The sequence below is a fragment of the Zea mays genome, chromosome 10 (genome assembly GCF_902167145.1).
Source record: "Zea mays cultivar B73 chromosome 10, Zm-B73-REFERENCE-NAM-5.0, whole genome shotgun sequence".
NCBI classification, from domain to species: Eukaryota; Viridiplantae; Streptophyta; class Magnoliopsida; order Poales; family Poaceae; genus Zea; species Zea mays.
The window spans coordinates 88,483,432-88,501,947 of record NC_050105.1 but is presented as its reverse complement, the minus strand read 5'-3'; the positions used below and the strand labels follow the sequence as shown (position 1 = coordinate 88,501,947).

Sequence of the window (18,516 nt, the reverse complement as noted above, 5' to 3'; positions counted from 1 at the left end):
AATCATTCGGCGTTGCCTCCAAAACGCTGAACTTGCATTCTATCACTTGGCATTACTTCTAAAATGCCAATACCGACCTTCAGTCACTCGGCGTGGCCTCTAAAAAGCCGATCTCGTGTCCGATTGCTCGGTGTTACTTCTAAAACGCTGATGTCAACTTTCAATCGCTCGGTGTTGCTTCTAAAATGCCGATACCGACTACAATATTACTCGGCAGCTACTTCTGGAAGCGTCAATATGATGCGCAAGTTATTCATCTACTATATCAAAAGAACCAGTTCAACAATCAGAGAAAGCGAATCATCGAGATAAGGCCAACAACAGTTCTTCATTAAGGGGAAGTTAATAAGTTTACAAACCAACTCTTCGCGAGTTGGTGCTTCCCTACTTCTACTCTACATTACTACTACTACTAAACTACACTATACTACTCTACATTACTACTACATTATTCTAACTATACTAATATCTAAAGACCAGTGGCGTTTAGCCACTGGCCTTGCTGCTGCTACCGCCGCCGCCGCCCTTGGTGCCGCCTTTGCTGCCGCCGCCTCTGGTGCTGCCCGTACTGCTGCCGCCTCTGGTACTGCCCTTGTCGTCGTCGCCCCGCCGCCGTTGCTGCCGTCACCATCGCCGTCGCCACCGTCGTCGCCGTTGCCGTCGTCGTCGTCGTCATCTTCGTCCTCGCCGCCGTTCGAGTCCTCCTCGTCCGAGGAGAACTCAGACTCATCCGAGCCCTCGAGCCCGGAGCGCTCGACGGCCCGGATATACGTCCAGACCTCCGCGGCAATCCCCTGGGAGTCGTCTGAATCATCAGACGACGCCGGGGGAGAGACGGGAGCCGGAGATCCCTCGGACTCGGAGGAGAACTCCTCCTCCGAGTATTCCGAGTCACCGAAATCATCCGACGGAGGAGTGGGCTCACGCTTGCGCTTGGTACCCTTGCCCATGGTGGAAGCAGACAGAGGGGAGAAGAAGGACGCGGTAAAGAACAGCGAAGAGATGTGAAAAACCAGAGGAGCAAGGGCGTTATTTATAGAAAGGAAAGGCAACCGCTCACTTCCAACCGCGGTCACTGAACAGTCGCAAAGCATTCAATAAGCACTCCCACCCATCCGAAGACACGTCAGACGGCAAACGCCGTTTCATGCAGCACTACACCCATTGGGACTCCAGTCAACAGCACAAAGGATATGATTACACTAGCCGTCCCATCACATTACTACTCAGAAGCAGCCGGCTAAAACACTTAGCATACCAAGCCGTCCCTTGCCCACACCCATTGGGGGGGGACGCCCAGGAATTATCAGTATATTTTTCAAAACGGTCACATCCGTGCAGGGCACGCAGTAAATACCTCAAGACAAAAATGAGACATCAGTAAGGATCAGAGGAAAGCCAAATATAGCCAGCAAAGTACAAGATATGACCGACAGAAGCGATGTGAGGACTAGACAGAGAACGTCCATCAAACGTCTAATCAGTCGCAGAAGCAAATAAATTGCACTACCTAGCAAGATATGGATGGATTGCAAACTCGGCTGCTAAAGACAAAATATATGCTGACCTCTGCAACAAAATATTGATGACATAATGCTGACCTCCAATGGGATATAGCCCCATGGATTATCATTCTAAACCGATATAGCGCCGACTTCTAAGGCGTGGGACAAGATTGAAAAGACCAATTCTCAACCGAGATGCAGGAGCGCGAAGGGAGATAATCTTTGGGGAAGACCTTCGAGTAGATTATCTTCTAAAATCTACTCAAAGGTCGGGGGCTACAACCATTGGGTGCACCTCCGGTGCACCCAATGAAGTCCAGAATCCTACAATTCAAAATGCCGACCTCTAAGGCACAAGCACAAAACTAAACTTTGGTCGAACGAGTGATCGGAGCAAGAGAAGACAGCAGGAAGTCATTTTTCGGACCTTGGATCTTTGAGTTGATTACCTCTAAATCAACCCAAAGATCGGGGGCTTGTGGGGGATAGATATCCCCTGGGTCCACTAAAGAGATAAAAGACCTCACGACAGGCCCAAAGGCCCAATAAATCGTAAGGTCGTTCTTTCGTGGGCCTAGGGAAAGACAATCAACGAAGCGGAGAAGACGTAAGACTGGATTGGAGCAAACCCGGACGACCTACAACGTCGAACGAGTAAATCGCAACAGAGACCCGACTTTCCCGCGCTGAAGCCCCCATGCAACAGAGCCATGCGAGGATAAGTCGGCAAGGGTTACGTAGGGATAAACTCAAGAGGTTTACTATCTTTCAGCTACTTGTAGCTATCATATCCACGTGTACTGCCCCACGGTCGAGTATATAAGGCCTAGGGGGCACCCCTTCAGAACGATCGATCCGATTTTACTTAGCCACCCACGTAAACTCTCTGCGCCCTCAATCCAGAGAGTCCTCTTGTAACCACGCTCATATACTCACCAGGACGTAGGGTATTACGCACTTCCAAGCGGCCCGAACCTGCAAATCTTGTCCATTGTCCCTCGTGCGATCGGCACGAACCATTTTGCTACAGTCGTTGACATCGTCCTACTCCTAAAAACACCTCGAGGGGCAACCCCGGGTGTGCGGTCGGACCCAAAACACCGACAGCTAACCCCCATCAGCACAAAGCCGCAAAGGCCTGATGGGCGCGATTAAGGTTGAGGCTCGGTCCACTCAAGGGACATGATCTCGCCTCGCCCGAGCCCAGCCTCGGGCAAAGGCAGCCGACCCAGGAGGATTCACGTCTCGCCCGAGGGTCCCCTCAAGCAACGGACGCACCTTCGGCTCGCCCGAGGCCCAGGCTTCATGGAGAAGCAACCTTGGCCAGATCGCCACGCCAACCGACCGTATCGCAAGAGCATTTAATGCAAGGATCGACTGACACCTTATCCTGACGCGCGCTTCTCAGTCGACAGGGCCGAAGTGACCGCAGTCACTTCGCCGCGTCGACAGGGCCGAAGTGACTGCAGTCACTTCGCCGCTCCACTGACCGACCTGACAGGAAAACAGCGCCACCTGCCCCGCTCCGACTGCTATGCCACTCGACAGAGTGAGGCTGACAGCAGCTAAGTCCAGCCTCGGGCACCATAGGAAGCTCCGCCTCGCCCGACCCTAGGGCTCGGACTTAGTCTCGACCTCGGAAGACGGACTCCGCCTCGCCCGACCCTAGGGCTCGGACTCAGCCTCGACCTCGGAAGACGGACTCTGCCTCGCCCGACCCCAGGGCTCGGACTCAGCCTCGACCTCGGAGGAGTCACCGCCTCGCCCGACCCCGGGCTCGGACCGACCACGTCACAGGAGGGCCATCATTACCCTACCCCTAGCTAGCTCAGGCTACGGGGAACAAGACCGGCGTCCCATCTGGCTCGCCCCGGTGAACAAGTAATGATGGCACCCCGCGTGCTCCATGACGACGGCGGCTCTCAGCCCCTTACAGAAGCAAGGAGACGTCAGCAAGGATCCAACAGCCCCGACAGCTGTCCTTCCACGGCCACGACATCACATGAACAGGGCGCCAAAACCTCTCCGACAGCCACGACGGCATGTACTTAGGGCGCTGGCTCCTCTCAGCTAGACACGTTAGCACATTGCTACACCCCCCATTGTACACCTGGGCCCTCTCCTTACGCCTATAAAAGGAAGGTCCAGGGCTCTCGTACGAGAAGGTTGGCCGCGCGGGAGAACGGGCCCCTCTCTCTCTCTCTCCCACGCGAACGCTTGTAACCCCCTACTGCAAGTGCACCCGACCTGGGCGCAGGACAACACGGAGGCTGCAGGTTCCCCTTTGCTGTCTTTTCCCCCTTCGTGTTCTGTCTCGCGCCGACCCATCTGGGCTGGGGCACGCGGCGACAATTTACTCGTCGGTCCAGGGACCCCCCGGGGTCGAAACGCCGACAATATTGCTCTCAAAATAGCGGGTTGATGTAATAAATAGCCCTCCAACGCTAAATGGTGATCAGAGATCCTTGACTAATGTGACAGTCCTATCTTACCAAATTAGAGTTTTAGATCAAATGCAATAAGCCTAGTAAATCAAGCATAAACACAAATAGTAAGGAGCTATGTACTAAATAAAATAACAGAATTTAACACAGGTAAACAGCCTCAACAAATAGAGATATAATTAGGCACAAATATATACTTGATGCTGAAATTAATAACACACTAAAACTCAGACTGTCACGTTGTCTCACTACACCGCTATTATCATTGAGCAAACAAATCCACCCACAATAGTGCAATCACACCCAAGTATTTAATACTAGCAGATTGCACAAAATTAAACAGTAAATAAAGTGAGGCAACAAGCAACTCACAACACGTAGATTGTCTACGTGGGAAGACCAGCTCAGTAAAATAGCAAACAAATTTTTTTTAATAAAGGAAAAAAACCCCCAAATTAACAGCATATATGCTAGCGTTGTTTAACGCCACTAAATAGGATAGTTGTTTTAGCGATGATGAAGATAAATGAAGAGGATGAGCTGAGGAGAATTGAGTCTCAGACTTCTGATTGCCTCTCGGGAGCAATACATGTGCACTAGCTCTCCTGTCCTGTAGGTTGTTCCAAACTTTCGGTCTATGTTTTTTGGTTGTGCTTTAGACCTTTTGGTGCACTCGATCTGTATTTAGGTAGCTACGAGCTGCTTGTAACCCTCTGATGTCTCTTGATTTCAGATCATGTGATTATATATGAAAATACACAATGACCTTATCGACACACTTACTCTCTTCCACCCCCCCTCCCCCCCCAACCCAATATTTGTCTAGCCAATAAGTGGCTGGGTAAGGATGTTAGACATATATATACATATGTTAAAAAGCCTACCAATATAATCCATATTAGTGCTTGCATTGGCCGGATGCTCCTAGCTAGCTAGAGATGGTTGTACTACCACAAGGCACATGGGAGTGGCCACCACTTCAAATAATCAAATTAATTAATAATATAAACAACCTCTTGAGTTGAGCCGGCCAAGCTAGTGGATTAGCTAGCGGCAGTGGAAGAAGATAAAGCGAGGCGCCGACGCGGAGCCCCACTCCATGGACACAAAACAACACGGTAACAACCTGCTACGTGTGCCTGTCCGTGCACGTCTTCTTATCATCCATCGATCGTCCCTAGCCACAGCAATTTCTTTGCCTAAACTGCCCCTGCGGAGATCCTTCTTGTGTGCTGTGCTGTCAAGTGTCACCGAGCGACAAGCCCCCCTGCGTCGTTCCGTGACGACTGACGACGCGACGACGAGTGGTTGGTGAGTCCTGGTCTGGTGGGCCTTATTTCACACGGGAGAAGCCCACCTTTTTGACCCGCCGTCCGGCCTCCTCCGCCCGCTTGGGGGCATCTGATTCGGCCACGTGGTTTGTAGGCCAGGACGGTTGCTGGGCCCTGTCGGTGAGATCGACGTCCTGTTCCCGACCATCTGTTGCTCCTGGGATAGAAGCGGGTATCCAAAATGTTATAATAAATTTAATATTTTCAAATACATATGTATAAAACCAAACTCGACGGTGAATGGATAACAAAATATTCTATGTGATATGAGTTGAATTATCTTGTTTTGGATTGTTTCTGTATAACCTGTTAGAAGGGGAATACTAGTCCTACATCTCTTTATATAGTCCATTCATGATTCTAATCCTAGTATGTTAGGATAAAATAATTATAATTCTATTATAAAGATGAACTTTCCTTAGTCGACTATATATCAGTTTGCTTGTTGTGAAATCCATGCCATCTTATGCTATGTCTCCTTAGTAGCAATATATGGATTGGCCCATCTCCTTACCAGGTAGTTGTCTCTATGGGGAATCGCTAGCATCTTGATCTGTCAAGCATCACAAGTTCTTTGTGGGTGAACTTTGAAGTTTTCTTGAATCTTCATGTCATTGCTAAGTAGAATCAAGCATCACCTGAGTATCTTCTTAAGAGAATCCATGTAGTGCTCCTTAAATTTTACTTCTACGGCGTGCGGTTTCTTGCAAAGCACATATATTGGGCATAGCCCACATGGCTTGTGCTATTTAGCATTAACAACGAGGTGATCACCAAGATCATCGCCTTAAAGCAAAGGAATTACAAGACTCATTGAAGACCTTAAAAGATCATGTAAGAGTCCAAGACACACAACAAAAGAAGCCCAAGTAAAGAAACATGAAAACACATTCTAGTGGTGCACCGAAGGTTATACCGGACCGGTGAAGGTGCATGTACCGAAGATTGAACAGTGTCTCCTCTTCCATTGTCAGCATCCCTCCGTCTCCATGGTTCCTGGCTTGCTGCATCTCACATGTTATTTGTAAAATCAATGGGGTTCAGATCTATTAGGGTCTGTATTGACATATTTGTATTACCTTTGGATTATAGTAGTTACGTAAAATAATCTCTAGGCGATCCAAACATCCTAGATCATTGAATTATAGCAATCCAGATTAATGTAATTCAAAAACAAGACCTTAACCCCGCAATTTTAGGACGCTACGTTGATTCCTGAAATTAAGTTCGAAGATTTAATTCAGATTTTAGTACATGTGTGGGCTTCTTCGCTGTTTTTTAGTTGGGTGCACATAGCCCAAGTATAAAGGGACCGAAGAACTCTAAGGTTATGGCCAATAAATTATATATATATATATATATATATATATAACCATGTAAAAATATTATATTATATTGTAGAATGCACCGTTTATAGATTATTTATAAGGTCCCGTTTGATTTAGGGTGACTAAAGTTCTAAAGCTTAGTCACTTTAGTCCCTAAAGAAGTAAATATGGTGACTAAAATAAGGTGACTAAACTTTAGTTCTTTAGTCAACAAGGGGTGACTAAAGTATAATTTTTACCGTATTAACCCTCTCTATTTTCTTGTTACAACAAACATATACTATTTAATAAAGGTAATATAGTCATTATTCACAGTAATTAATGCTCTTTAGTCCTGTTTAGTCACTGAAAACAAATGGGACCAAACGGTGTACTTTAGCGACTAAACTTTTCACTAAAGTCTAGTCTAGTGACTACAAAACAAAGCCTTATTAACGCAGATTACATTATAAAATGAAGTTTGTTGTGGTTCTAGATAGGCTAATAAAAAAGCGGATAAAGGAGAGGAGCGGGCACGACGGCTGCAGGAGACCCGTATAAATACGATCTGGTTTCCGTTCCCAATCCCCTTCTTCCCCGACTCGCCCGGCGCTGAATAAGATTCCCCTGTATTCTGTTCCAGAGATGAGCTGATCGAGCAGCCCGTCGCCAAGCCAACCGGACATGGTGAGCGACGGCGCGCGCGGGCTGCTGGGCGCGTACGAGCTCGGGCGGACGCTCGGGGAGGGCAACTTCGGGAAGGTGAAGCAGGCGCGGCACCGCGGCAGCGGCGGGCAGTTTGCCGTGAAGATCATGGAGCGCGCCAGGGTGCTGTCGCAGCGCGCGGACGAGCAGATATGCCGCGAGATCGCCACGCTCAAGCTGCTCGCGCACCCCAACGTCGTCCGCCTCCACGAGGTCGGTGTCGGTCCGCTCGTCTTCCATCTCCGAATTCCTAGATTTGTTAACATAGATTCGTTGCGTGTTGAGACGCCTTCGCCGTTCCTAGATTTGCTTCTCGAAAATTCCACCCATCTCTACCCCAGTTGTTTTTTTTTTTGATCGATTTGAGTATTACTGGTAAGTATCGCAGTTTTTTTGATCGATTTGCCTGGCCGCAGCTCAGCTGCAAGCCTGCACTGCAACTTGGCCACTGTCCACTGCTGCAAGACTTTTGTCTACTGGCTCTCGCTCGTCTTCGTCTACCGCACGTGCACGGTGCACCACACCACCCTCTCAGCCACAATTTTCACCCATACAAATTTTGGAACGTAAAAGTCCAGACTTTCAATACTTAGTATAATTACTAATTAGTACTACTAGCATGTACACTCTACTTAGCAAAGGTTGAGCCCATAGATCTGGACAGCGATAAATTAATAATATTTGTAAATATTGTCGATGTCTTTCTGTACTTTTTCGGTCTCGGGATAACGACGCACCTCACGTATCAGAGAGTCAGCATTTTTAAAAAAGATAATATTAACTTATATGTAAAGAAATTCTAGTATAAGTATTTATATCTTCGAATAAATTTATTATTAAATTTATTATCGAATAAATCGATTATTTTTTATATATAATTTTAAAACATTTGTCTTCTCGGTGTACTTGCTACTTTTTTCGGAATGAGGGAGAGTAGCAGTAGTGAATCAATGCTGCTGGTGCACATGGCATGCACACCCGTTGGCAGAGACAGGCGTGTGGGTCCGCCTCGGCCTATCCCAGTCCCACCATAGTGAGGCTGAGCTGGTGGACACGGTGCTCCATGTCGCGCTGCTCCGGGTCCACCAATTATTGGCACGACCCACCCAACTACCCAAGTAGTAGTAGTATACAATTATTGCTTAATTAATCCAACTTGCAACACCCCAGTGATTGTAGTGTTTGTTACAAAACATGTTACAATGTGATTAAATCCCTCCATTTGACAATTACTTCCCAAGGGACACACCCATTGGAAAACACTGTTTAATCTTGTATATAACGGAACCCCCTTTGCAATAAAGACACACAACAGTCACTTTCTCTCGGTTTCAAATCTCTTTGCCACTGAGTTTCAACACGTTATCAGCACTGCTCAAAGAAAATAGAGGAAGAAGAAGAACACTTGTTGTTCTTGACAAGAACAGAGGCAGCGGTCTCCAAATCAACAGGAAAGGTATGGAGCAAACCATTTCCCTTCACATCCGTCGTATGCGTGAAGTTCTCCATGTTGTTGATGACACACTGTTGGAGGCATTCGCTGCTGGGCAAGACGCAGCGATCCCGCGGATGAACGTCATCCCTGAACGCCGTGTTCACGTGCAAAATGTGCACATTTGTGTGATCTACGGGTGGACAACAGTGGTGCCGCTGCCGGTGGTTGAGTGTGGCCTCCCCACTGCGTCCCCGTCACCACCGGTGCCGATGGGAGACGCGGAGTCGTCGGCAATCGCACCGATGGACGTCGATCTGGAGGCACCACCGCCTCCTCCACCCACTGCAGCGGCAGTTGGTCGTCGTTCCCCAACTCCGCCGGTGTCGGTGGTCGTTGGGACCATCGCTGCTCGTCATGGACAGCCCCCTCGCACCTTCGACGCCCCGCGCGAACGTGTCATCTTCACCGGCCACCGCCCAAATGGGGTGGCCCCATCTTCCTCCTCCAATGGGAGGGCCTAATGGCCCTCGATCCGGTCGGTCGCGGTTGCCACCACGACGGCCGGTTGGGGGAGGGGAGCAGCAAGGTCACGGACGTGGCCCCTGCGCGGCGCGGCTCGGAGCCTTCCCGACGAGGGTCCTCGGCCCGGCGCGCGACCGCGGTCGGGCGCGGCCCTAGCGATGGGTGCGGTCGGCCACTGGCCCAGGCGTGGGTGCCCCCCGCCCCCTCCTTGGCGCGACCGACTCCCCGGCGCGCGGACGCGCTGCCACGGCCACGGACGCGGCCCTAGCGAACGGCCAGCCGGCCGGCACAGCAACGGCGCGGTCGTGGCGGCCCTGACGAGAAGGGCGCGGCCGGATCCGCCCCCCTGGCGGCGGCGCGTCCGGCCAGCCGTGGGTGCTGCTAGACCTGGCCAGGGCGCGACAAACAGCGAACACGGGTGCAGCCCCTCTACGCAGGCGAGGGCCCGGTCGGATCCGCCCTCGGGAGGCATACCTGCGGCTGATGGGCACTATTCCTAGCGGCCGGCGCTCAGGCATGGCGATGGCGGCTCTCTGGTGGCTAGGGCGGTTAGGGTTGCAAACCCTAGCCGCAACCCTAACCGCCCCCTTTTCTAATAGGCACCATGGCCTCCTGGTGGGACGCCTGGGCCGACGTGCTAGCCACCAGGCCGCTGGCTGGCCCGCCTGGCAGGCCGCCTGGGCTGGTCCCATGGGCCCAGAATGGTCTGTTTATCATTTTTAAATTCAGAGTTTTAGTATAAGACTCTGTTTTATATGCACATTCAGTCTTAATTTGTGTTAGGATGTCTAAATTTGGCATTTAGACTGCAAATTGCTATATATATTGTACATATTTGTCTGTTTTATTATGAATATAGCAGACTTTAGTTCGTGAATTATTTTTGTTTTTACATTTATAATTCACATCTCTACTTGCTATTATTTTCGCATTCTTTTATGTTTGCAATCAAATATAGCAATTATTAAGTTCAAACTTAATAATATTCATGCAAAATAAAATTACATTATTTTGGAATTAGAGCATAGAGTGATTAGAGTCCTAAGCACTGGCCACACTGAATTTTTTATAGAGTTTAGTAGCCTAGAAACCGTGCTTCTGGCAGCATTTTAAATGACTATCTCTATGAGGTCTACATCTTTCGGGATGATTACCTATACGTGCTATCCAAAGTAACAGGATATGGAGTTCTTGAATATTATTTTGATAATTAGTCGAGCATGGGTAGTGGAGACCTAAGCATTGACTGCGGTTTGTTCATTCATGAACTTATCAGCCCTGAGACCGTGCTTTTAGGCAGCAAGTTTCTTGCCCACTACTAGGAGATCTACCTCATTAATTTGAGGATTATCTATAAATTGTTCACTAATATTCAAATTATTTTTTTTCAATTGGAAGGTTTGGAACCTTTAGGCAACTCATATCACATGTAATTTTAAGGTTTTTGCATTTGAGCTTACAACATCACCATTGTGACGATTAATTTATACATAAATTAATGGATGTCCATGGTCATGACTGTAGGGACATGTCAACTAAAGAGTTCGAGGAACTCACCCTTGATGGGCATAATTACCCAACTTGGGCTTCAGATATTGAAATAACTTTTGTTTCTCGTGGGATCATTGATGCTATAGCAGCACTTATCACTGGTACTGCTCTAGTTAATGAAGTTAAAAAGAACACTGCACTTTTCCTTTTTAGGCTTTACATCCATAAGGATCTGAAGCAGGAGTACCTTATGGAAAGATGCCCTCATAACTTTTGGAAAGCTCTTAAAGAGCGCTATGAACAGTAGAAGGAACTCATATGGCACTCTGCCAACCATGAGTGGAATCACCTTCGCCTGCAAGATTTTAAATCTGTTGCAGAATATAACCATGCTCTTCATAGTATTTTGACCATCGCTGGACGCGATGCGGTGATAATTGGCTCTGTATGAGCAACTATTACGCTCCCCATGGGTACTGAAATTGTTATCGAGGATGCATTATTGTATCCTGATTCCACTCATACCCTCCTAAGTTTTAGAGATATCCGGCAAAATAGATTTTATATTGAAAACCATGATAAAAATCAAGAAGAGTTTCTCTTTCTCTTCTTGACCAAGCCGAACAAATATGGCAAACACATATGCGAGAAAATTCCATCACTCACGTCTGGGTTGTACTATACATACATTAAGACCATTGCACATGTTGCATATAAGGTGATTTTCCAAAATGTTGATCCATTCTAGGTTTGGCATGATCGACTTGGTCATCCAGCCATACGGATGATGAGAAAAATCACAGGGAATTCTATGGTCGTAATTTCCCTACAAATTTTCCCAAATCTAAAGATTTTATTTGCACTGCATGTGCAACTCGGAAACTGATTTTGAGACCATCACATCTCAAAATTAAAGCTGAACCGCTTAAATTCTTTGAAAGAATTCAAGGAGATATTTGTGGGCCAATTACACCAACTTCTGGCCCGTTCAGATACTTCATGGTATTAATTGACGCATCTACAAGAAGGTCACATGTGTGTTTACTATCAACACATAACCATGCATTTGCCAAGATAATGTCTCAAATTATCAAGTTAAAGGCAAATTTTCCTGAACATCGAATTAATTCAATCTGGATGGACAATATTGCTGAATTTACATCTCAGGCATTCAATGATTATTGTATGGCGCTGGGTATTCAAGTACAACACTCGGTACCATATGTCCACACCCAGAATGGTTTGGTTGAGTCACTAATCAAGAGGATTAAACTCATTGCAAGGCCATTATTATTGATGAATTGCAAATCACCTTCGTCGTGTTGGGGTCATGCAATTCTGCACGCTGCAGACCTTATACAACTTCGACCTACTGCATATCATTTTACTTCCCAATACAAATGGTAGGTGGAAATCCTCCAAGTATTTCTCATTTGCGTAAATTTGGATGTTGTGTATACATTCTAATTTCACCACCTTAGAGAACAACCATGGGCCCACACAGAAAAGTGGGGATCTATGTGGGATTTCAATCTCCGTCGATCATTAAGTACTTAGAACCCTTGACAGGGGATCTATTTACGGCTCGGTTTGCTGATTCTATTTTTGATGAGGACATTTCCCGACATTAGGGGGAGACTTTAAGTACCCAAAGGAATGTCAAGAAATAAATTGGAATACTAAATGTGTTCCAGGTACCGATCCACATACTACAGAAACTGAACTGCAAGTTCAGAAGATTATACATTTGCAAAGACTTGCAAATGAACTACCAGATGCATTCACTAATTATAAAGGTGTCACTAAATCATTCATTCCTGCTAGGAATGCACCAGAATGAGTGGAAATACCGAATAAACCACTCAACTCATAAAGAGGAGAAGTATGGTGAATAAACGCTATTCTGTTGCTAAGAAGCAAAGAACAATAATGAATGCAAACAGACATCAAGAGGATACAATGTATCAAGTGGATTGTGATGATCCGCGACCTAGCTCGGATGAGCACATTGTCGAGACTAGGACATCGGAAAACCCTAGACACATCAATTTGGGAAATTATGATGAGTCTCTATAGGGTGATGAAATTGCCATCAACTATGTTGAGACCGGTGAAACCTATGATAGAAAAGCTACCAATGTCGATATATATTTCTCCGAGAAAATTGCTAAGGACCTTTAAAATGATCTAGATCCTAAGACCATGGCAGAGTGCACTAAGCGCTCGGATTGGATCAAGTGGAAGGCAGCAATTGAAGCGGAGTTAGCCTCGCTTTACAAAAGAGAAGTTTTCTCGGCTGTAATGCCTACACCACGTAATATCTTCCCTGTGGGATATAAGTGGGTTTTCATTCGAAAACAAAATGAAAATGTAGGTAGTGAGATATGAAGAAAGGCTTGTAGCACAAGCCACAAGGGTTTACGCAAAGACCCGGCGTTGATTTCAAATTCGTTTATCTTTGCAGTTGATGGACGTACAAATTCCGATATGAGTGCAATAACATTCCGATATTGAATATCTTTGGTAGTACAAATTCGTTTATCTTTGTAGTTGATGGACGTAGTGACCGCATATCTCTATGGGTCACTGGATTCTGATATATACATGAAAGTTCCTGATGGAATAGATATACCGAATCCAAAGGCAAAACACAACATGTATTACGTAAAGTTGCAGAAGTCATTATATGGCTTAAAACAATCGGGCAGAATGTGGTACAACCGATTGAGTGGATTCCTTTTACGTAAAGGATACACTAAAAATGATGATTGCCCGTGCGTCTTCATCAAAAGATCCAAAGTGGGATTCTGTATCATATCGATTTATATTGATGACCTCAACATCATAGTAAATAAACTTGATATTGATGAAGCACATCATCATTTAACGACGGAATTTGAGATGAAGGATTTGGGTAAAACCAAATTTTGCTTAGATCTTCAACTTGAGCATTTACCTTCTGAAATCCTAGTACATCAAAGTTCAAATACCCAAAAGATATTGGAAAAGTTCAATATGAATATGTCTTATCCTTGAAAGACTCCTATGGTGGTCAGATTTTTGGATTTAGAGAAAGATCCATTCAGACCACGGGATGATGAAGAATAGATATTGGGACCTGAGTTCCCATATCTCAGTGTCGTTGGTGCATTGATGTATTTTGCTAACAATACCCGGCAGGATATTGCTTTTGCAGTAAATTTGCTAGCAAGACACAGCTCTGCTCTAATAAAACGACACTGGGCTGGCATTAAGAATATTTTACTATATCTAAATGGCACAAAGGATCTAGGACTTTTTTACAAAAAGAAGTAATGATCCTAGTTTAATTGGGTATACCGATGCTATTTATCTGATCCCCACAATGACATATCGCAAACATGATTCGTATTTTTAAAAGGTGGAACACTGTTTAATCTTGTATATAAGGGAATCCCCTCTGCAATAAAGATACACAACAGTCACTTTCTCGCTTTCTCTCTGTCTCAAATCTCTTTGCCACTGAGTTTCAAAAGTGTTCCTGACCGTGTGTTCTTGATCCAGGTGGCTGCCAGCAAGACGAAGATCTACATGGTGCTTGAGCTCGTCAACGGCGGCGAGCTGCTGGACAGGATTGTAAGCCGCCCCGGCCGTTCGTTCTTCCTCCCTTGTGATCAGTCAGGCTACACTCCTTGTCCGATGCCGTTACCACTCCCATACGCGTCTGATCCCCCTCCCATTGCTTCCCTTTTGCTGCAACGGCAACTGACCAGCAGGCGGCCAGTGAGGGAAAGCTCCCGGAGCAGGAGGCAAGGAGGCTCTTCCAGCAGCTGGTTGATGGTGTAAGCTACTGCCATGAAAAGGGCGTCTGTCACAGAGACCTCAAGGTGCAGTGCCGGCCGGACGTTCCTCATCCCGCTCCGCTCCTATCAGTTAAGTTTTGCTGTGTCCGTGGCCCTGGTCCTTTCCCCTAATCCACGTTCCACCTGTTCACAGCTGGAGAACGTTCTTGTCGACCGGAAGGGAAACATCAAGATCTCTGATTTCGGGCTCAGCGCTTTACCGCAACATCTCGGGGTAGGTACTACTATATGATAAACAGTTCTCTGTCAAATGGTTTTCGCAACATCAAAATCGCTCATCGTGCTGCCTGATGTCTTTCTTTCTTTCTTACTTACTTCCAGAACGATGGGTTGCTGCACACGACCTGCGGTAGCCCCAACTACATTGCCCCTGAGGTGAAGAAATCCTGACTACTCTACTCACTCACTCATCACTCCCAGGCGGCCAAACAGCTCCCCAGGTGCTAATTCCTTGTGCCGAATGCCTGCAGGTTCTGCAGAACAGAGGGTACGACGGGTCGCTATCGGACATCTGGTCATGCGGGGTGATTCTCTACGTGATGCTCGTAGGGCACCTCCCGTTCGACGACCGGAACATCGTCGTTCTCTACCAGAAGGTACTGGATCAATCAGATAAATCGTTTTGTAGCTCTTGCTACTTTACAATTTAATTTGCCGGGTCTAGATTTTCAAGGGCGATGCTCAGATCCCGGAGTGGCTCTCTCCCGGCGCACGGAACCTTCTCCGGAGGATCCTTGAGCCCGACCCGGCGGAGCGGATCGCCATGGCAGAGATCAAGGCGCACCCATGGTTCCAGGAGCACTACGTCCCTGTCCTTCCTCCGTACGACGACGACGACGACCACGATTCAGTGAAGCAAATCGGTGCGGGTAGTAAAACCACTCATCACATCAACGCGTTTCAGTTGATCGGAATGGCGTCGTCCCTAGACCTCTCAGGGTTTTTTGAGGAAGAGGTACGGTGTGGTGTGTGGACAACATCTTGGGAACTTCCTTTTCTTTTTTTTCTTTTTTTTTCCTCCTCCAGCACAGCGATTTGCCTCTTGTGTGCTCAAAACAATTCGCTGCACTACTACTGATACATAGATCACACACTGACTGAATTGAGCTCAGAGTAAACTGTTCTTCTAACTCTCTGCTGCAGGACGTGTCCCAAAGGAAGATCAGGTTCACGTCCGCACAACCGCCTGAGGATTTGTTCGCCGAGATCGAACGCTCTGCGACTGACATGGGCTTCCATGTTCACAGAGGGCATAGTAAGGTCAGTCAGTACAGACTTTTCCATCGACCGCAGCACTGCCATTACATTCAACGTTGACGTGTGTGGCCGGTTCTTCAGCTTAGGCTGACGCGAAACTGCGACCGGTCGAAGAATCAGAAGAACCCTATGTCGTCGTCGTCGTCGTCGTTTCTAGTCTGCACCGAGGTAAAACGCAGCAATTAAACTGCATGCACCCCCAGGTTTTTGAGCTAACGATGGAGTGCTGTGCCATCTGTGATCCCAGGTTTTTGAGCTTAGCCCCTCTTTGTATGTCGTGGAGCTCAACAAGTCCCATGGCGACCCTGCACTGTACAGGCAGGTAAGAACAGCTGCATGCATGCACTTGTCAATGACTCACTGCCATGGCTAGCAGTTCCAGCGACTAAGTGGTCCGCCTGCTTCTTGAAACGTGCTCCGCAGCTCTGTCAGAGGATCTGCGGTGACCTAGGTGTGCTCGAGATGGACCAGATCTTTGGGACGAGGCCGCCGGTCGCCGACGATCTCGCGGGCTTGGCCTTGGCGTTGGAGAGACGATCTGCGACGCCTTTGGTTGCGTTGTGACGAAAGGCTGCCCCCGCCGGCCCCCCTGACCGTGATGTTTGTAGCGTCAGATTATTTAGTGACGACGAAGCAGTTCAGCTGCAACGCAGCTCGGAACGGTTGTGTGATCCCTCCCAGAAATAGAGGACAAGGTAAAAGAGTGTAGCCGTACACGTGTAGGATCATGCTCCAATGTAAATAAAGTGGTAGTAGCCACCGATGTAAAACTGAATGTAAAATCTAAGAAATAAATCGTTTATCCAGTACACAGAAGCTCTATAGTGGTGGTACTAGAGCTATTTGTACTAACGTTTTTCAGTGCCACCAGGGTCAGTAGAAATCGTCCTTTTCACTGACGGTTGTTTTGCAACTGTCAGTGCAAATAACATTAGCACTGGCAGTCTGCTTAAGAAAACCGCCTGTGGAAACAAGATTTTCACTGGCGGTTTTCTAAAGCAAACCGCCAGTAGAAATAATATTAGCACTAGCGGGCTGCTTAAGAAAACCGTCTGTGGAAACAAGATTTTCACTGGCGGTTTTCTTAAATAGCCCGCCAGTGGAAATAACATTAGCACTGTCGGGCTGCTTAAGAAAACCACCTGTGGAAACAATATTTTCACTTGTAGTTTTCTTAAGCGGTCCGACAGTGGAAATAACACAAGCACTGGCGGGGTACTTAATAAAATCGTATCTGAAAACAAAATTTTCACTGACGGTTTTCTTAAGTGGTGTAACACCTAAAATTATGATTTTTGAAATTAGTAAAAGAAATCAAAGAAAAGTGTCCTAATAAATAATTATAATATGGATTTTTTTATGACAGTTAAAATAATAAGTTTAGTTATAAATTTCAAGAAATAATGAGAATAGCTTCAATTTATTAGAATGGATTAACCCCTTCTAAGGCTATATATAAAATATTCCTTTATGTGGTAAAGTGACTCATATAGAAAACAAATATACAATATTTTCTCCTAAAATAATTAAGTAATGAATATTCACCTTTAAATGAAATTTTAACTACAATACCTAACACCATATCTCCTTAAACATTTCATGGGTGCATTGCATATTTGAAATAATTTCACAAATAATAGGGTGAGAAAATTGGTAAAACAATAGTGACATCACATGCTGGAGTTTTGTTGTACTTGTGCATATGAACTTGAATTTTGAATTCAGATTTAAATGGGTATTCAAAATAAGAAATCTGAAAATAAATTGAAAAAATGTAAAAATGGAGTCAGTTGGCACCTGGGCCAAATCGCCTAGAATCGGCCTAGCTTCAAAATTGTTTCCCCGCCGGCCCATCATTCCCACGTGCTTTTCTTTTTCTCCTATGTGTATGGCGTGTGGGGCCCTTTAGTCAGCACCACCTCTTTGCCTCAAGCCGATGGGCTTCTGTTCTAGCGCCTGTGAACTCCACAGAATGTGGACACGGGAAACTGAGTCGTGATCGTCGGGGTTGTTGAGATCGGTCGAGTCCCTCAACGCCAAACTCTGCGAAATCCGCGGCTCTAGTGATTAACTACCGCGTCGGCTGCCTCTCTCTCCTCTCCATTCCTCTCCCCATGACCGAGCTCTTCCCCGGCGCAGCAGCTCCCAGGTCACCGAGTTGCTCTTCCATGGCGCATAGGTCCGGCGACTCTGCTGCTCCCTCCAGTCATCTCTCTCACGGCTCCCTACAGGCCGGACCCCAGTACCCTCCTCGGCCAGCCATACCCGATTATTGCGGATCCCTGGGACTCGGGGCCATATAAATCAAGGACGCACGACCTCCTATCCTTATGCCCATCCATGGCGCTCGGCACCCAATGCCCCTGCTCCTCTTCCTTGGCGACCGAGCGGAGCTCCCTCCATGGACGAGCCTCCGACCTTCCCCTGTGAGCTCCCTCAAGCCCAAGTGCAGGGTGCCCTCGCGAGCTCTATGGCCGCGCGCGCTAGGCCTTCGCCATCTGTGGTACTCAGCGTAGCTCCCTTGGCTGCGGTCTGTCATGGAGCCGCCATACTTGTCAACGGGTCTCACTTTCACCCGGGTCCCAGGTGAGTGCGACCCCATGTTGTTTGTCTTCGTCCATTCATCGTCTGGCGTCGGTAGGATTGGAATTTGGTGCGCTAAATCGCTTGGGCTTCG

The 18,516-nt window shown here is 47.1% G+C and overlaps 1 protein-coding gene across 5 annotated transcripts; it reads left to right on the top strand.

Annotated features, from left to right (window-relative positions):
- Positions 1 to 7,087: 7,087 nt before the first annotated feature.
- On the top strand, positions 7,088 to 16,691 carry LOC100274837 (Putative CBL-interacting protein kinase family protein). 5 transcript variants are annotated; one of them, XM_035962978.1, is made up of 12 exons: positions 7,088 to 7,142; positions 7,231 to 7,505; positions 14,284 to 14,355; positions 14,496 to 14,606; positions 14,716 to 14,796; positions 14,904 to 14,957; positions 15,053 to 15,178; positions 15,247 to 15,537; positions 15,726 to 15,842; positions 15,921 to 16,007; positions 16,087 to 16,161; positions 16,263 to 16,691. In XM_035962978.1, exons 2-12 carry the CDS (start codon positions 7,272 to 7,274, stop codon positions 16,401 to 16,403), a joined length of 1,389 nt encoding a protein of 462 aa, XP_035818871.1. In that variant the 5' UTR covers positions 7,088 to 7,142; positions 7,231 to 7,271; the 3' UTR covers positions 16,404 to 16,691. The 5 variants fall into 5 exon arrangements, 3 of the variants coding, with proteins under 3 accessions (XP_035818871.1, XP_008661679.1, NP_001352792.1); XM_008663457.4 differs by having other exon boundaries at positions 7,091 to 7,142; positions 14,493 to 14,606; XR_002265438.2 differs by having other exon boundaries at positions 7,096 to 7,505; positions 14,493 to 14,606; positions 15,926 to 16,007.
- Positions 16,692 to 18,516: the final 1,825 nt, after the last annotated feature.

Coding starts and splice junctions, on each gene's coding strand:
- LOC100274837 (XM_008663457.4), top strand. CDS start 7,272: ATGGTGAGCGACGGCGCGCGCGGGCTGCTGGGCGCGTACGAGCTCGGG. Junction 14,356..14,492: donor GCGAGCTGCTGGACAGGATT/GTAAGCCGCCCC, acceptor GCAACTGACCAG/CAGGCGGCCAGTGAGGGAAA. Junction 14,797..14,903: donor CTTTACCGCAACATCTCGGG/GTAGGTACTACT, acceptor ACTTACTTCCAG/AACGATGGGTTGCTGCACAC.